The 13,229-nt window shown below is 48.6% G+C and overlaps 1 protein-coding gene across 4 annotated transcripts in view; it reads right to left on the minus strand.

The window, feature by feature from the left end:
- LOC143975801 (transcription factor COE3-like) overlaps positions 1 to 13,229 on the minus strand; it is a 261,364-nt gene that overhangs the window by 113,023 nt on the left and 135,112 nt on the right. For all 4 annotated transcript variants that reach the window (XM_077478345.1, XM_077478343.1, XM_077478344.1 and 1 more), the window contains exon 6: positions 11,261 to 11,329. In XM_077478345.1, the coding sequence (XP_077334471.1) occupies positions 11,261 to 11,329 (69 nt within the window). The remainder of the gene's footprint in view (positions 1 to 11,260; positions 11,330 to 13,229) is intronic.

The raw sequence follows: 13,229 nt of genomic DNA on the forward strand, positions 1-13,229 counted from the left end.
ATAGACATGTCCTGGGGGGTCTGTAAGCTCACATATAGACATGTCCTGGGGGGTGTGTAAGCTCACATATAGGTGTGTCCTGGGGGGTCTGTAAGCTCACATATAGACATGTCCTGGGGGGTCTGTAAGCTCACATATAGACGTGTCCTGGGGGGTCTATAAGCTCACATATAGACGTGTCCTGGGGGGTCTGTAAGCTCACATATAGACATGTCCTGGGGGGTCTGTAAGCTCACATATAGGCGTGTCCTGGGGGGTCTGTAAGCTCACATATAGGCGTGTCCTGGGGGGGGGGGTCTGTAAGCTCACATATAGGCGTGTCCTGGGGGTCTGTAAGCTCACATATAGGCGTGTCCTGGGGGGGTCTGTAAGCTCACATATAGGTGTGTCCTCGGGGGGTCTATAAGCTCACATATAGGCGTGTCCTGGGGGGGTCTGTAAGCTCACATATAGACATGTCCTGGGGGGTCTGTAAGCTCACATATAGGCGTGTCCTGGGGGGGGTCTGTAAGCTCACATATAGACATGTCCTGGGGGGTCTGTAAGCTCACATATAGGCATGTCCTGGGGGGTCTGTAAGCTCACATATAGGCGTGTCCTGGGGGGTCTGTAAGCTCACATATAGACATGTCCTGGGGGGTCTGTAAGCTCACATATAGGCGTGTCCTGGGGGGTCTGTAAGCTCACATATAGGCGTGTCCTGGGGGGGGGGGGTCTGTAAGCTCACATATAGGCGTGTCCTGGGGGTCTGTAAGCTCACATATAGGCGTGTCCTGGGGGGGTCTGTAAGCTCACATATAGGTGTGTCCTCGGGGGGTCTATAAGCTCACATATAGGCGTGTCCTGGGGGGGTCTGTAAGCTCACATATAGACATGTCCTGGGGGGTCTGTAAGCTCACATATAGGCGTGTCCTGGGGGGGGTCTGTAAGCTCACATATAGACATGTCCTGGGGGGTCTGTAAGCTCACATATAGGCATGTCCTGGGGGTCTGTAAGCTCACATATAGGCGTGTCCTGGGGGGGTCTGTAAGCTCACATATAGGTGTGTCCTCGGGGGGTCTATAAGCTCACATATAGGCGTGTTCTGGGGGGGGTCTGTAAGCTCACATATAGACATGTCCTGGGGGGTCTGTAAGCTCACATATAGGCGTGTCCTGGGGGGGGTCTCTAAGCTCACATATAGACATGTCCTGGGGGGTCTGTAAGCTCACATATAGGCGTGTCCTGGGGGGGGGGGGTCTGTAAGCTCACATATAGGCGTGTCCTGGGGGGGGGGTCTGTAAGCTCACATATAGACATGTCCTGGGGGGTCTGTAAGCTCACATATAGGTGTGTCCTGGGGGGTCTGTAAGCTCACATATAGACATGTCCAGGGGGGTCTGTAAGCTCACATATAGACATGTCCTGGGGGGTCTGTAAGCTCACATATAGACATGTCCTGAGGGATCTGTAAACTCACATATAGACATGTCCTGGGGGGTCTGTAAGCTCACATATAGGCGTGTCCTGGGGGGGTCTGTAAGCTCACATATAGGCGTGTCCTGGGGAGTCTATAAGCTCACATATAGACATGTCCTGGGGGGTCTGTAAGCTCACATATAGGCGTGTCCTGGGGGGTCTATAAGCTCACATATAGGCGTGTCCTGGGGTGTCTGTAAGCTCACATATAGACGTGTCCTGGGGGGTCTGTAAGCTCACATATAGGTGTGTCCTGGGGGGTCTGTAAGCTCACATATAGACATGTCCTGGGGGGTCTGTAAGCTCACATATAGACGTGTCCTGGGGGGTCTGTAAGCTCACATATAGGCGTGTCCTGGGGGGTCTGTAAGCTCACATATAGACATGTCCTGGGGGGTCTGTAAGCTCACATATAGGCGTGTGCCTGGGGGGTCTGTAAGCTCACATATAGACATGTCCTGGGGGGTCTGTAAGCTCACATATAGACGTGTCCTGGGGGGTCTGTAAGCTCACATATAGGCATGTCCAGGGGGGTCTGTAAGCTCACATATAGACATGTCCTGGGGGGTCTGTAAGCTCACATATAGACATGTCCTGAGGGATCTGTAAACTCACATATAGACATGTCCTGGGGGGTCTGTAAGCTCACATATAGACGTGTCCTGGGGGGTCTGTAAGCTCACATATAGGCGTGTCCTGGGGGGTCTGTAAGCTCACATATAGACATGTCCTGGGGGGTCTGTAAGCTCACATATAGGCGTGTCCTGGGGGTCTGTAAGCTCACATATAGGCGTGTGCCTGGGGGGTCTGTAAGCTCAAATATAGGCGTGTCCTGGGGAGTCTGTAAGCTCACATATAGACATGTACTAGGGTGGTCTCTAAGCTTATACCACTCCCTGGCTGCAAATGAGGCCTTACACGCAGAGGGGGAGAGGGGAATGCTCTGCAGTCCTGATATATTGCGGTGGGGTGTACTGGCAACATCATCAAGTTAAAATAAATAAAAATAAAGCCTGAAAAAAGAAAAAATGAATGCAGACGCCACATCTGTGGAATATTACATTTCCATTCTGGGATTTAGGAACACTTTAAAGCCGGGGGAATAATGTCATCCGATTCCTCTACTCCACTCCGTCTTTTCTTCACACCTCCGGTGACACGGGCCGTGTCCCCCGAGAGCGGAATTATCAGGACGGGACAAGGAATTGAGCTGCCTATTGTTTCCGCAAGAGACGGCCATTGCTGTCCCGCCAACTGTCACTCATCTGTCATCTGTCTGCTGATAGGCACCGAAAAGACGGCTGAGAGGCCAACCGGATCAATAAAGAGGTCTGACCGAGGAGAGCCGATCCGAGGAGACGAGCAGATAACAAGACAGCCGGACTGAGAGGAGAAGAGAGACGGGAGACACAATGCCTGACACCTTCTCACTTCCTGGAGAGAAGGAGGCGGGGGGGTCAGGACCGCAGTCTGTGCAATCTACATCTTATAATCTTCACAGACATACCGTCCTGCTGGAGGACTCTTCTCCTTCCCCCCACTCTCCTCTCCTGAAATACTCTGCTCCTTCCCCCCACTCTCCTCTCCTGAAATACTCTGCTCCTTCCCCTGACTCTCCTCTCCTATAATACTCTGCTCTTCTGGAGGACTCTGCTCCTTCCCCTGACTCTCCTCTCCCAAAATACTCTGCTCTACAGGAGGACTCTGCTCTCCTTTCCCTGACTCTCCACTCCCAAAATACTCTATTCTTCTGGAGGACTCTGCTCCTCCCCCTGACTCTCCTCTCCCAAAATACTCTGCTCTGCTGGAGGACTCTGCTCCTTCCCCTGACTCTCCTCGCCTGAAATACTCTGATCTTCTGGAGGATAGCCCGTAGACGTGGTGTATCTAGATAAAGGAAGGTCCGTAGATGTGGTGTATCTAGATAAAGGAAGGCCCGTAGACGTGGTGTATTTGGATAAAGGAAGGCCCGTAGACGTGGTGTATCTGGATAAAGGAAGGCCCGTAGATGTGGTGTATCTAGATAAAGGAAGGCCCGTAGACGTGGTTTATCTAGATAAAGGAAGGCCCGTAGACGTGTTGTATCTAGATAAAGGAAGGTCCGTAGATGTGGTGTATCTAGATAAAGGAAGGCCCGTAGACGTGGTGTATTTGGATAAAGGAAGGCCCGTAGATGTGTCGTATCTGGATAAAGGAAGGCCCGTAGATGTGGTGTATCTAGATAAAGGAAGGCCCGTAGACGTGGTGTATCTGGATAAAGGAAGGTCCGTAGATGTGGTGTATCTAGATAAAGGAAGACCCCTAGATGTGGTGTATCTAGATAAAGGAAGGCCTGTAGACGTGGTGTATCTGGATAAAGGAAGGCCCATAGACGTGGTGTATCTGGATAAAGGAAGGCCCGTAGATGTGGTGTATCTGGATAAAGGAAGGCCCGTAGATGTGGTGTATCTAGATAAAGGAAGGCCCGTAGACGTGGTGTATCTGGATAAAGGAAGGCCCGTAGATGTGGTGTATCTGGATAAAGGAAGGCCCGTAGACGTGGTGTATCTGGATAAAGGAAGGCCCGTAGATGTGGTGCATCTAGATAAAGGAAGGCCCGTAGACGTGGTGTATCTGGATAAAGGAAGGCTCGTAGATGTGGTGTATCTAGATAAAGGAAGGCCCGTAGACGTGGTGTATCTGGATAAAGGAAGGCCCATAGACGTGGTGTATCTGGATAAAGGAAGGCCCATAGACGTGGTGTATCTGGATAAAGGAAGGCCCGTAGATGTGGTGTATCTGGATAAAGGAAGGCCCGTAGATGTGGTGTATCTGGATAAAGGAAGGCCCGTAGACGTGGTGTATCTGGATAAAGGAAGGCCCATAGACGTGGTGTATCTAGATAAAGGAAGACCCGTAGATGTGGTGTATCTGGATAAATGAAGGTCCGTAGATGTGGTGTATCTGGATAAAGGAAGACCCGTAGACGTGGTGTATCTGGATAAAGGAAGGCCCGTAGACGTGGTGTATCTGGATAAAGGAAGACCCGTAGACGTGGTGTATCTAGATAAAGGAAGGCCCGTAGATGTGGTGTATCTAGATAAAGGAAGGCCTGTAGACGTGGTGTATCTGGATAAAGGAAGGCCCGTAGACGTGGTTTATCTAGATAAAGGAAGGCCCGTAGACGTGGTATATCTAGATAAAGGAAGGCCCGTAGACGTGGTGTATCTAGATAAAGGAAGGTCCGTAGATGTGGTGTATCTAGATAAAGGAAGGCCCGTAGACGTGGTGTATTTGGATAAAGGAAGGTCCGTAGACGTGGTGTATCTGGATAAAGGAAGGCCCGTAGATGTGGTGTATCTAGATAAAGGAAGGTCCGTAGATGTGGTGTATCTGGATAAAGGAAGGCCCGTAGACGTGGTGTATCTAGATAAAGGAAGGCCCGTAGACGTGGTGTATCTAGATAAAGGAAGGCCGGTAGACGTGGTGTATCTGGATAAAGGAAGGCCCGTAGACGTGGTGTATCTAGATAAAGGACAGCCCATAGACGTGGTTTATCTAGATAAAGGAAGGTCCGTAGATGTGGTGTATCTGGATAAAGGAAGGCCCGTAGACGTGGTGTATCTGGATAAAGGAAGACCCGTAGACGTGGTGTATCTAGATAAAGGAAGGCCCGTAGATGTGGTGTATCTGGATAAAGGAAGGCCCGTAGATGTGGTTTATCTAGATAAAGGAAGGTCCGTAGATGTGGTGCATCTAGATAAAGGAAGGCCCATAGACGTGGTGTATCTGGATAAAGGAAGGCCCGTAGACGTGGTGTATCTGGATAAAGGAAGGCCTGTAGACGTGGTGTATCTGGATAAAGGAAGACCTGTAGACGTGGGGTATATGGATAAAGGAAGACCCGTAGACGTGGTGTATCTAGATAAAGGAAGACCCGTAGACGTGGTGTATCTAGATAAAGGAAGGTCCGTAGATGTGGTGTATCTGGATAAAGGAAGGCCCGTAGACGTGGTGTATCTGGATAAAGGAAGGCCTGTAGACGTGGTGTATCTAGATATAGGAAGGCCCGTAGATGTGGTGTATCTAGATAAAGGAAGGCCCGTAGATGTGGTGTATCTAGATAAAGGAAGGCCCGTAGATGTGGTGTATCTAGATAAAGGAAGACCTGTAGACGTGGGGTATATGGATAAAGGAAGACCCGTAGACGTGGTGTATCTAGATAAAGGAAGACCTGTAGACGTGGGGTATATGGATAAAGGAAGACCCGTAGACGTGGTGTATCTAGATAAAGGAAGACCCGTAGACGTGGTGTATCTAGATAAAGGAAGGTCCGTAGATGTGGTGTATCTGGATAAAGGAAGGCCCGTAGACGTGATGTATCTGGATAAAGGAAGGCCTGTAGACGTGGTGTATCTAGATAAAGGAAGGCCCGTAGATGTGGTGTATCTAGATAAAGGAAGGCCCATAGATGTGGTGTATCTAGATAAAGGAAGGCCCGTAGACGTGGTGTATCTAGATAAAGGAAGGCCCGTAGATGTGGTGTATCTAGATAAAGGAAGGCCAGTAGACGTGGGGTATATGGATAAAGGAAGGCCTGTAGACGTGGTGTATCTAGATAAAGGAAGGCCCGTAGATGTGGTGTATCTAGATAAAGGAAGGCCCGTAGATGTGGTGTATCTAGATAAAGGAAGGCCCGTAGACGTGGTGTATCTGGATAAAGGAAGGCCCGTAGATGTGGTGTATCTAGATAAAGGAAGGCCCGTAGACGTGGTGTATCTGGATAAAGGAAGGCCCGTAGATGTGGTGTATCTAGATAAAGGAAGGCCCGTAGACGTGGTGTATCTAGATAAAGGAAGGCCCGTAGATGTGGTGTATCTAGATAAAGGAAGGCCCGTAGATGTGGTGTATCTAGATAAAGGAAGGCCCGTAGATGTGGTGTATCTAGATAAAGGAAGGCCCGTAGATGTGGTGTATCTAGATAAAGGAAGGCCCGTAGATGTGGTGTATCTAGATAAAGGAAGGCCCGTAGATGTGGTGTATCTAGATAAAGGAAGGCCCGTAGATGTGGTGTATCTGTATTTTGCAAAAGCATTTGACACAGTTCACCATAAACATTTACTGTACAAAATAAGGTCTGTTGGCATGGACCATAGGGGTGAGTACATGGATTGAAAACTGGCTACAAGGGCGAGTTCAGAGGGTGGCGATAAATGGAGAATACTTGAAATGGTCGGGGGTGGGTAGTGGGGTCCCCCAGGGTTCTGTGCTGGGACTAATCCCATTTAATTTGTTCATAAACGACCTGGAGGATGGGGATGGGGGAAACAGTTAAATCTCTGTATTTCTGGACAATACTAAGCTAAGCAGGGCAATAACTTCTCCGCAGGATGTGGAAACCTTGCAAGAAGATCTGAACAAATGAATGGGGGGGAGGGACAACTACATGACAAATGAGAAATGTAGAAAATTTTTAAATAACGCATTTGGGTGGCAAAAATCTGAATGCAATCTATAGACTGGGGGGAGAACCTCTGGGGGGATCTAGGATGGAAAATGACTCGGGGGTCCTAGTAGATGATAGGCTCAGCTTGGCATTGCATGCCATTGCTGAGCCTAACAAAGCAAACAGAATATCGGCATTAAAAAGGGGATCAACTCCAGAGATAAAACGATAATTCTCCCCTCTACAAGACTCTGGTCCGGCTGCACCTGGAGTATACTGTCCAGTTCTGGGCACCAGTCCTCAGGAAGGATGTCCTGGAAATGGAGCGACTACAAAGAAGGGCAACAAAGCTGATAAAGGGTCTGGAGGTTATTAGTTATGAGGAAAGATTACAAGCGCTGAACTTATTCTCTCTGGAGAAGAGACGCTTGAGAGGGGATATGATTTAATTATATAAATACCGGACTGGTGACCCCACAATGTATAAATACCAGACTGGTGACCCCACAATATATAAATCCCGGACTGGTGACCCCACAATATATAAATACCGGACTGGTGACCCCACAATATATAAATACCAGACTGGTGACCCCCACAATATATAAATACCAGACTGGTGACCCCACAATATATAAATACTGTACTGGTGACCCCACAATATATAAATACCGGACTGGTGACCCCACAATATATAAATACCAGACTGGTGACCCCACAATATATAAATACCAGACTGGTGACCCCACAATATACAAATACCAGACTGGTGACCCCACAATATACAAATACCAGACTGGTGACCCCACAATATACAAATACCAGACTGGTGACCCCACAATATATAAATACCGGACTGGTGACCCCACAATAGGCATACAACTTTTTTGCAGAAGCTAGCAGCTAGCTACCGTAACCCCGGTGTCCTCTTCTTCATCAGGCGGTCGGCTTCAAGATAAAAGTGATCTAGCGAACGCATACGTGAGCAGCGCCCACATTTGAAAACGGTGTTCAAACCACACATGCGCGGTATCGCCACGATCGGCAGAGCGAGAGCAATAATTCCAGCACTAGATCTCCTCTGTAAGACCCCTTTCACACTGAGCCACCCCGGGCGTCATCGGTAAAGCGGCGCTATTTTTAGCGCAACTTTACCGTCGTTTTAGCGGCCCTATTTGGCCGCTAGCAGGGCGTTTTTTTAACCCCCGCTATCGGCCAAAAAAGGGTTAAATCCGCCCGCAAAATTCCGCTGCAGCGGCACTTTGCCGGCAGTATAATAGCGCAGGGCTGCCCCATGGGGAGGAGTGGAGGAGGAGCAGGGTATTCACCGCTCCTCTGCCGCTGTAAAGAAGCTGCTGGCAGGACTTTTTGTGATGCCCCGCCAGCGCGGCGCCCCCCAGTGTGAACCCCCCTCGGGCTTTCACACTGGGTTTGCAGCTGAGGCTTTTTTCAGGTGCTTTACCGGCGCTATTTTTAGCGCCCGAAAAACGCTTCAGCGTGAAAGGGGTCTTAGTCTAAACGTGCAACCTGTAGAATTTTTTTTTATAAACGTCGCCTATGGAGATTGCTAAGGGTAAAAGTTTGTCGCCATTCCACGAGCGGAGGCACAATTTGGAAGCGTAACATGTTGGGTATCAATTTACTCGGCGTAACATTATCTTTCACTATATATAAAAAAAAATTGAATCTAAAAATTTTGAATTTACTGTTGTCTTATTTTTTAACTTAAAAAAGTGTATTTCCCCCCCCCCAAAAAAAAAAAGTGCGCTTGTCAGACCGCTGTGTACATAGGTGATGGGTTGTGTCTCTTAGGCCCTCTCTGCTCCTTTATGTAAATAGCTGTCAACATATTTTATGTGTACATTGTATATATTCTACCCATAGATATGTATTCCTTTCATGTCAGTTGGAGGATTGTACTATGGGGGTTTCGTTTTTCACTTTAGCATAACATTTTGTTGCTTGGTTATTTTCAATAAAAGATCAGCAAAATCCTCCAGCAGTGCAGAATATTGCAGGAAAAGAGAGATAAATAGAGGAAGGAGCAGAGTCCTCCGGAAGACCAGAGCAGAGTCCTCCGGAAGACCAGAGTATTTCGGGAGAGGAGAGTCAGGGGAAGGATCAGAGTCCTCCAGCAGTGCAGAGTATTTCAGGAGAGGATAGTTAGATAGAAGAAGGAGCAAAGTCCTCCAGCAGAGTATTTCAGGAGAGGATAGTTAGATAGAAGAAGGAGCAAAGTCCTCCAGTAGAGTATTTCAGGAGAGGAGAGTTATAGAAGAAGGAGCAGAGTCCTCCAGTAGAGTATTTCAGGAGAGGAGAGTTATAGAGGAAGGAGCAGAATCCTCCAGCAGAGTATTTCAGGAGAGGTTAGTTAGATAGAAGAAGGAGAAGAGTCCTCCAGTAGAGCAGAGTATTTCAGGAGAGGATAGTTAGATAGAAGAAGGAGCAGAGTCCTCCAGTAGAGTATTTCAGGAGAGGAGAGTTAGATAGAAAAAGGAGCAAAGTCCTCCAGTAGAGTATTTCAGGAGATCAGAGTTATAGAGGAAGGAGCAGAGTCCTCCAGTAGAGTATTTCAGGAGAGGAGAGTTATAGAGGAAGGAGCAGAGTCCTCCAGCAGAGTATTTCAGGAGAGGAGAGTTATAGAGGAAGGAGCAGAGTCCCCCAACAGAGTATTTCAGGAGAGGTTAGTTAGATAGAAGAAGGAGAAGAGTCCTCCAGTAGAGCAGAGTATTTCAGGAGAGGATAGTTAGATAGAAGAAGGAGCAGAGTCCTCCAGTAGAGTACTTCAGGAGAGGAGAGTTATAGAGGAAGGAGTAGAGTCCTCCAGCAGAGTATTTCAGGAGAGGAGAGTTAGATAGAAGAAGGAGCAGAGTCCTCCAGCAGAGTATTTCAGGAGATCAGAGTTATAGAGGAAGGAGCAGAGTCCTCCAGCAGAGTATTTCAGGAGAGGAGAGTTAGATAGAAAAAGGAGCAGAGTCCTCCAGCAGAGTATTTCAGGAGCGGAGAAATATAAAGAAAGGAGCAGAGTCCCCCAGCAGAGTATTCCAGGATAGGATAGTTAGATAGAAGAAGGAGCAGAGTCCTCCAGCAGAGTATTTCAGGAGAGGAGAGTTATAGAGGAAGAAGCAGAGTCCTCCAGCAGAGTATTTCAGGAGAGGAGAAATATAGAGGAAGGAGCAGAGTCCTCCAGCAGAGTATTTCAGAAGAGGATAGTTAGATAGAAGAGGAGCAGAGTCCTCCAGTAGAGTATTTCAGGAGAGGAGAGTTATAGAGGAAGGAGCAGAGTCCTCCAGCAGAGTATTTCAGGAGAGGAGAGTTATATAGAAGGAGGAGCAGAGTCCTCCAGCAGAGCAGAGTATTTTAGGAGAGGAGAGTTATAGAGGAAGGAGCAGAGTCCTCCAGCAGAGTATTTTAGGAGAGGAGAGTTATAGAGGAAGGAGCAGAGTCCTCCAGCAGAGTATTTCAGGAGAGGAGAGTTATAGAGGAAGGAGCAGAGTCCTCCAGCAGAGTATTTCAGGAGAGGAGAGTTATATAGAAGGAGGAGCAGAGTCCTCCAGCAGAGCAGAGTATTTTAGGAGAGGAGAGTTATAGAGGAAGGAGCAGAGTCCTCCAGCAGAGTATTTTAGGAGAGGAGAGTTATAGAGGAAGGAGCAGAGTCCTCCAGCAGAGTATTTCAGGAGAGGAGAGTTATAGAGGAAGGAGCAGAGTCCTCCAGCAGAGTATTTCAGGAGAGGAGAGTTATATAGAAGGAGGAGCAGAGTCCTCCAGCAGAGCAGAGTATTTTAGGAGAGGAGAGTTATAGAGGAAGGAGCAGAGTCCTCCAGCAGAGTATTTTAGGAGAGGAGAGTTATAGAGGAAGGAGCAGAGTCCTCCAGCAGAGTATTTCAGGAGAGGAGAGTTATAGAGGAAGGAGCAGAGTCCTCCAGCAGAGTATTTCAGGAGAGGAGAGTTATATAGAAGGAGGAGCAGAGTCCTCCAGCAGAGCAGAGTATTTTAGGAGAGGAGAGTTATAGAGGAAGGAGCAGAGTCCTCCAGCAGAGTATTTTAGGAGAGGAGAGTTATAGAGGAAGGAGCAGAGTCCTCCAGCAGAGTATTTTAGGAGAGAAGAGTTATATAGAAAGAGGTTCACATTTTGACTGTTTTGCTTGTCCACAGGGTACAATGCTAAGTACATTTTTTTTATGTAATAAATTTGCACTGAGTCGCTCCTCCCATGCTCATCTACCGTCCGGTTATAAATCAATGAGCTGCATGTAATTTTCTATTTTCATTAAACGGTTCTGCGGGGGGGGGGGGGGGGGTCACAACATTCTCCTCCTCCGCCTTTAGGTCATAAAATACGTTGGGACATTCAAACGTAGCCTGGCATGGCTCACCTGTCTATGATGACCGGGTCTGAGGGCGTCTCATTGCGATTCCCGCAGCTCTTCTTGTCGCAGCACCGACTGGAATGGAAGAAAATACAGTCAATTGAAGAAAATTCCGGTAAATATTATTAGAAAGCACCATTGATTCTTAGAAATAAATAATCAATACATAAACGGTCTATATCAGTGATGGAGAACCTTGGCACCCCAGATGTTCTGGAACTACATTTCCCATGGTGCTCATGCACTCTGCAGTGTAGTTCAGTGTAGTTGCATCTCAGATGCAAAGAGGGTCCCCTTGGCATTTGCATTTAAGTTATTATATAGACCAGTGATGGGGAACCTCGGCCCCCCCAGATGTTTTGGAACTACATTTCCCATGATGCTCAATTACACTGCAGAGTGCATGAGCATCATGGGAAATGTAGTTCCAGAACATCTGGGGTGCACGAGGTTCCCCATCACTGGTCTATATAATAACTTAAATGAAAATGGCAAGGGGACCCTCTTTGCACCTGAGATGTCACCTCTGCATATGAAAATGTGGAGCTATTAAAATCTGGAGCAGTTGTCCACCGGAGCTACTTCTAGGCCACCGCTGTATATTGTTTTAAATAAAAGGGCTTGGACAGGCATGTACTGGCCATTGGGACTACAGGGAGTTTCTCGGTGGGCCGATGGCTCAGTGGGCCACTCTGATGTAAGGGGGCTGGTGATGGGACACTCTGATGTAAGGGGGCTGGTGATGGGACACTCTGATGTAAGGGGGCTGGTGATGGGACACTCTGATGTAAGGGGGTGCTGATGGGACACTCTGATGTAAGGGGGTGCTGATGAGACACTCTGATGTAAGGGGGTGCTGATGGGACACTCTGATGTAAGGGGGCTGGTGATGGGACACTCTGATGTAAGGGGCTGGTGATGGGACACTCTGATGTAAGGGGGTGCTGATGGGACACTCTGATGTAAGGGGGTGCTGATGAGACAATCTGATGTAAGGGCGCTGATGGGACACTCTGATGTAAGGGGGCTGGTGATGGGACACTCTGATGTAAGGGGGCTGGTGATGGGACACTCTGATGTAAGGGGGCTGGTGATGGGACACTCTGATGTAAGGGGGTGCCAATGAGACACTCTGATGTAAGGGCGCTGATGGGACACTCTGATGTAAGGGGGTGCTGATGAGACACTCTGATGTAAGGGGTGCTGATGGGACACTCTGATGTAAGGGGTGCTGATGGGACACTCTGATGTAAGGGGTGCTGATGAGACACTCTGATGTAAGGGGTGCTGATGGGACACTTTGATGTAAGGGGGTGCTGATGAGACACTCTGATGTAAGGGCGCTGATGGGACACTCTGATGTAAGGGGGCTGGTGATGGGACACTCTGATGTAAGGGGGTGCCAATGAGACACTCTGATGTAAGGGCGCTGATGGGACACTCTGATGTAAGGGGCGCTGATGGGACACTCTGATGTAAGGGGGTGCCGATGGGACACTCTGATGTAAGGGGGTGCCGATGGGACACTCTGATGTAAGGGGTAGCCGATGGGACACTCTGATGTAAGGGGGTGCTGATGGGACACTCTGATGTAAGGGGGTGCCGATGAGACACTCTGATGTAAGGGGGTGCTGATGGGACACTCTGATGTAAGGGGGTGCCGTTGGGACACTCTGATGTAAGGGGGTGCTGATGGGACACTCTGATGTAAGGGGGTGCTAATGGGACACTCTGATGTAAGGGGGTGCTGATGGGAACTCTGATGTAGGGGGGTGCTGATGGGAACTCTGATGTAAGGGGGTGCTGATGGGACACTCTGATGTAAGGGGGTGCTGATGGGAACTCTGATGTAAGGGGGTGCTGATGGGAACTCTGATGTAAGGGGGTGCTGATGGGAACTCTGATGTAAGGGGGTGCTGATGGGACACTCTGATGTAAGGGGGTGCTGCTGATGGGACACTCTGATGTAAGGGGG

The sequence above is a fragment of the Lithobates pipiens genome, unplaced genomic scaffold (assembly GCF_037356315.1).
Source record: "Lithobates pipiens isolate NorthernLeopardFrog02 unplaced genomic scaffold, aLitPip1_a1.2 Scaffold_13, whole genome shotgun sequence".
Taxonomy (NCBI): Eukaryota; Metazoa; Chordata; class Amphibia; order Anura; family Ranidae; genus Lithobates; species Lithobates pipiens.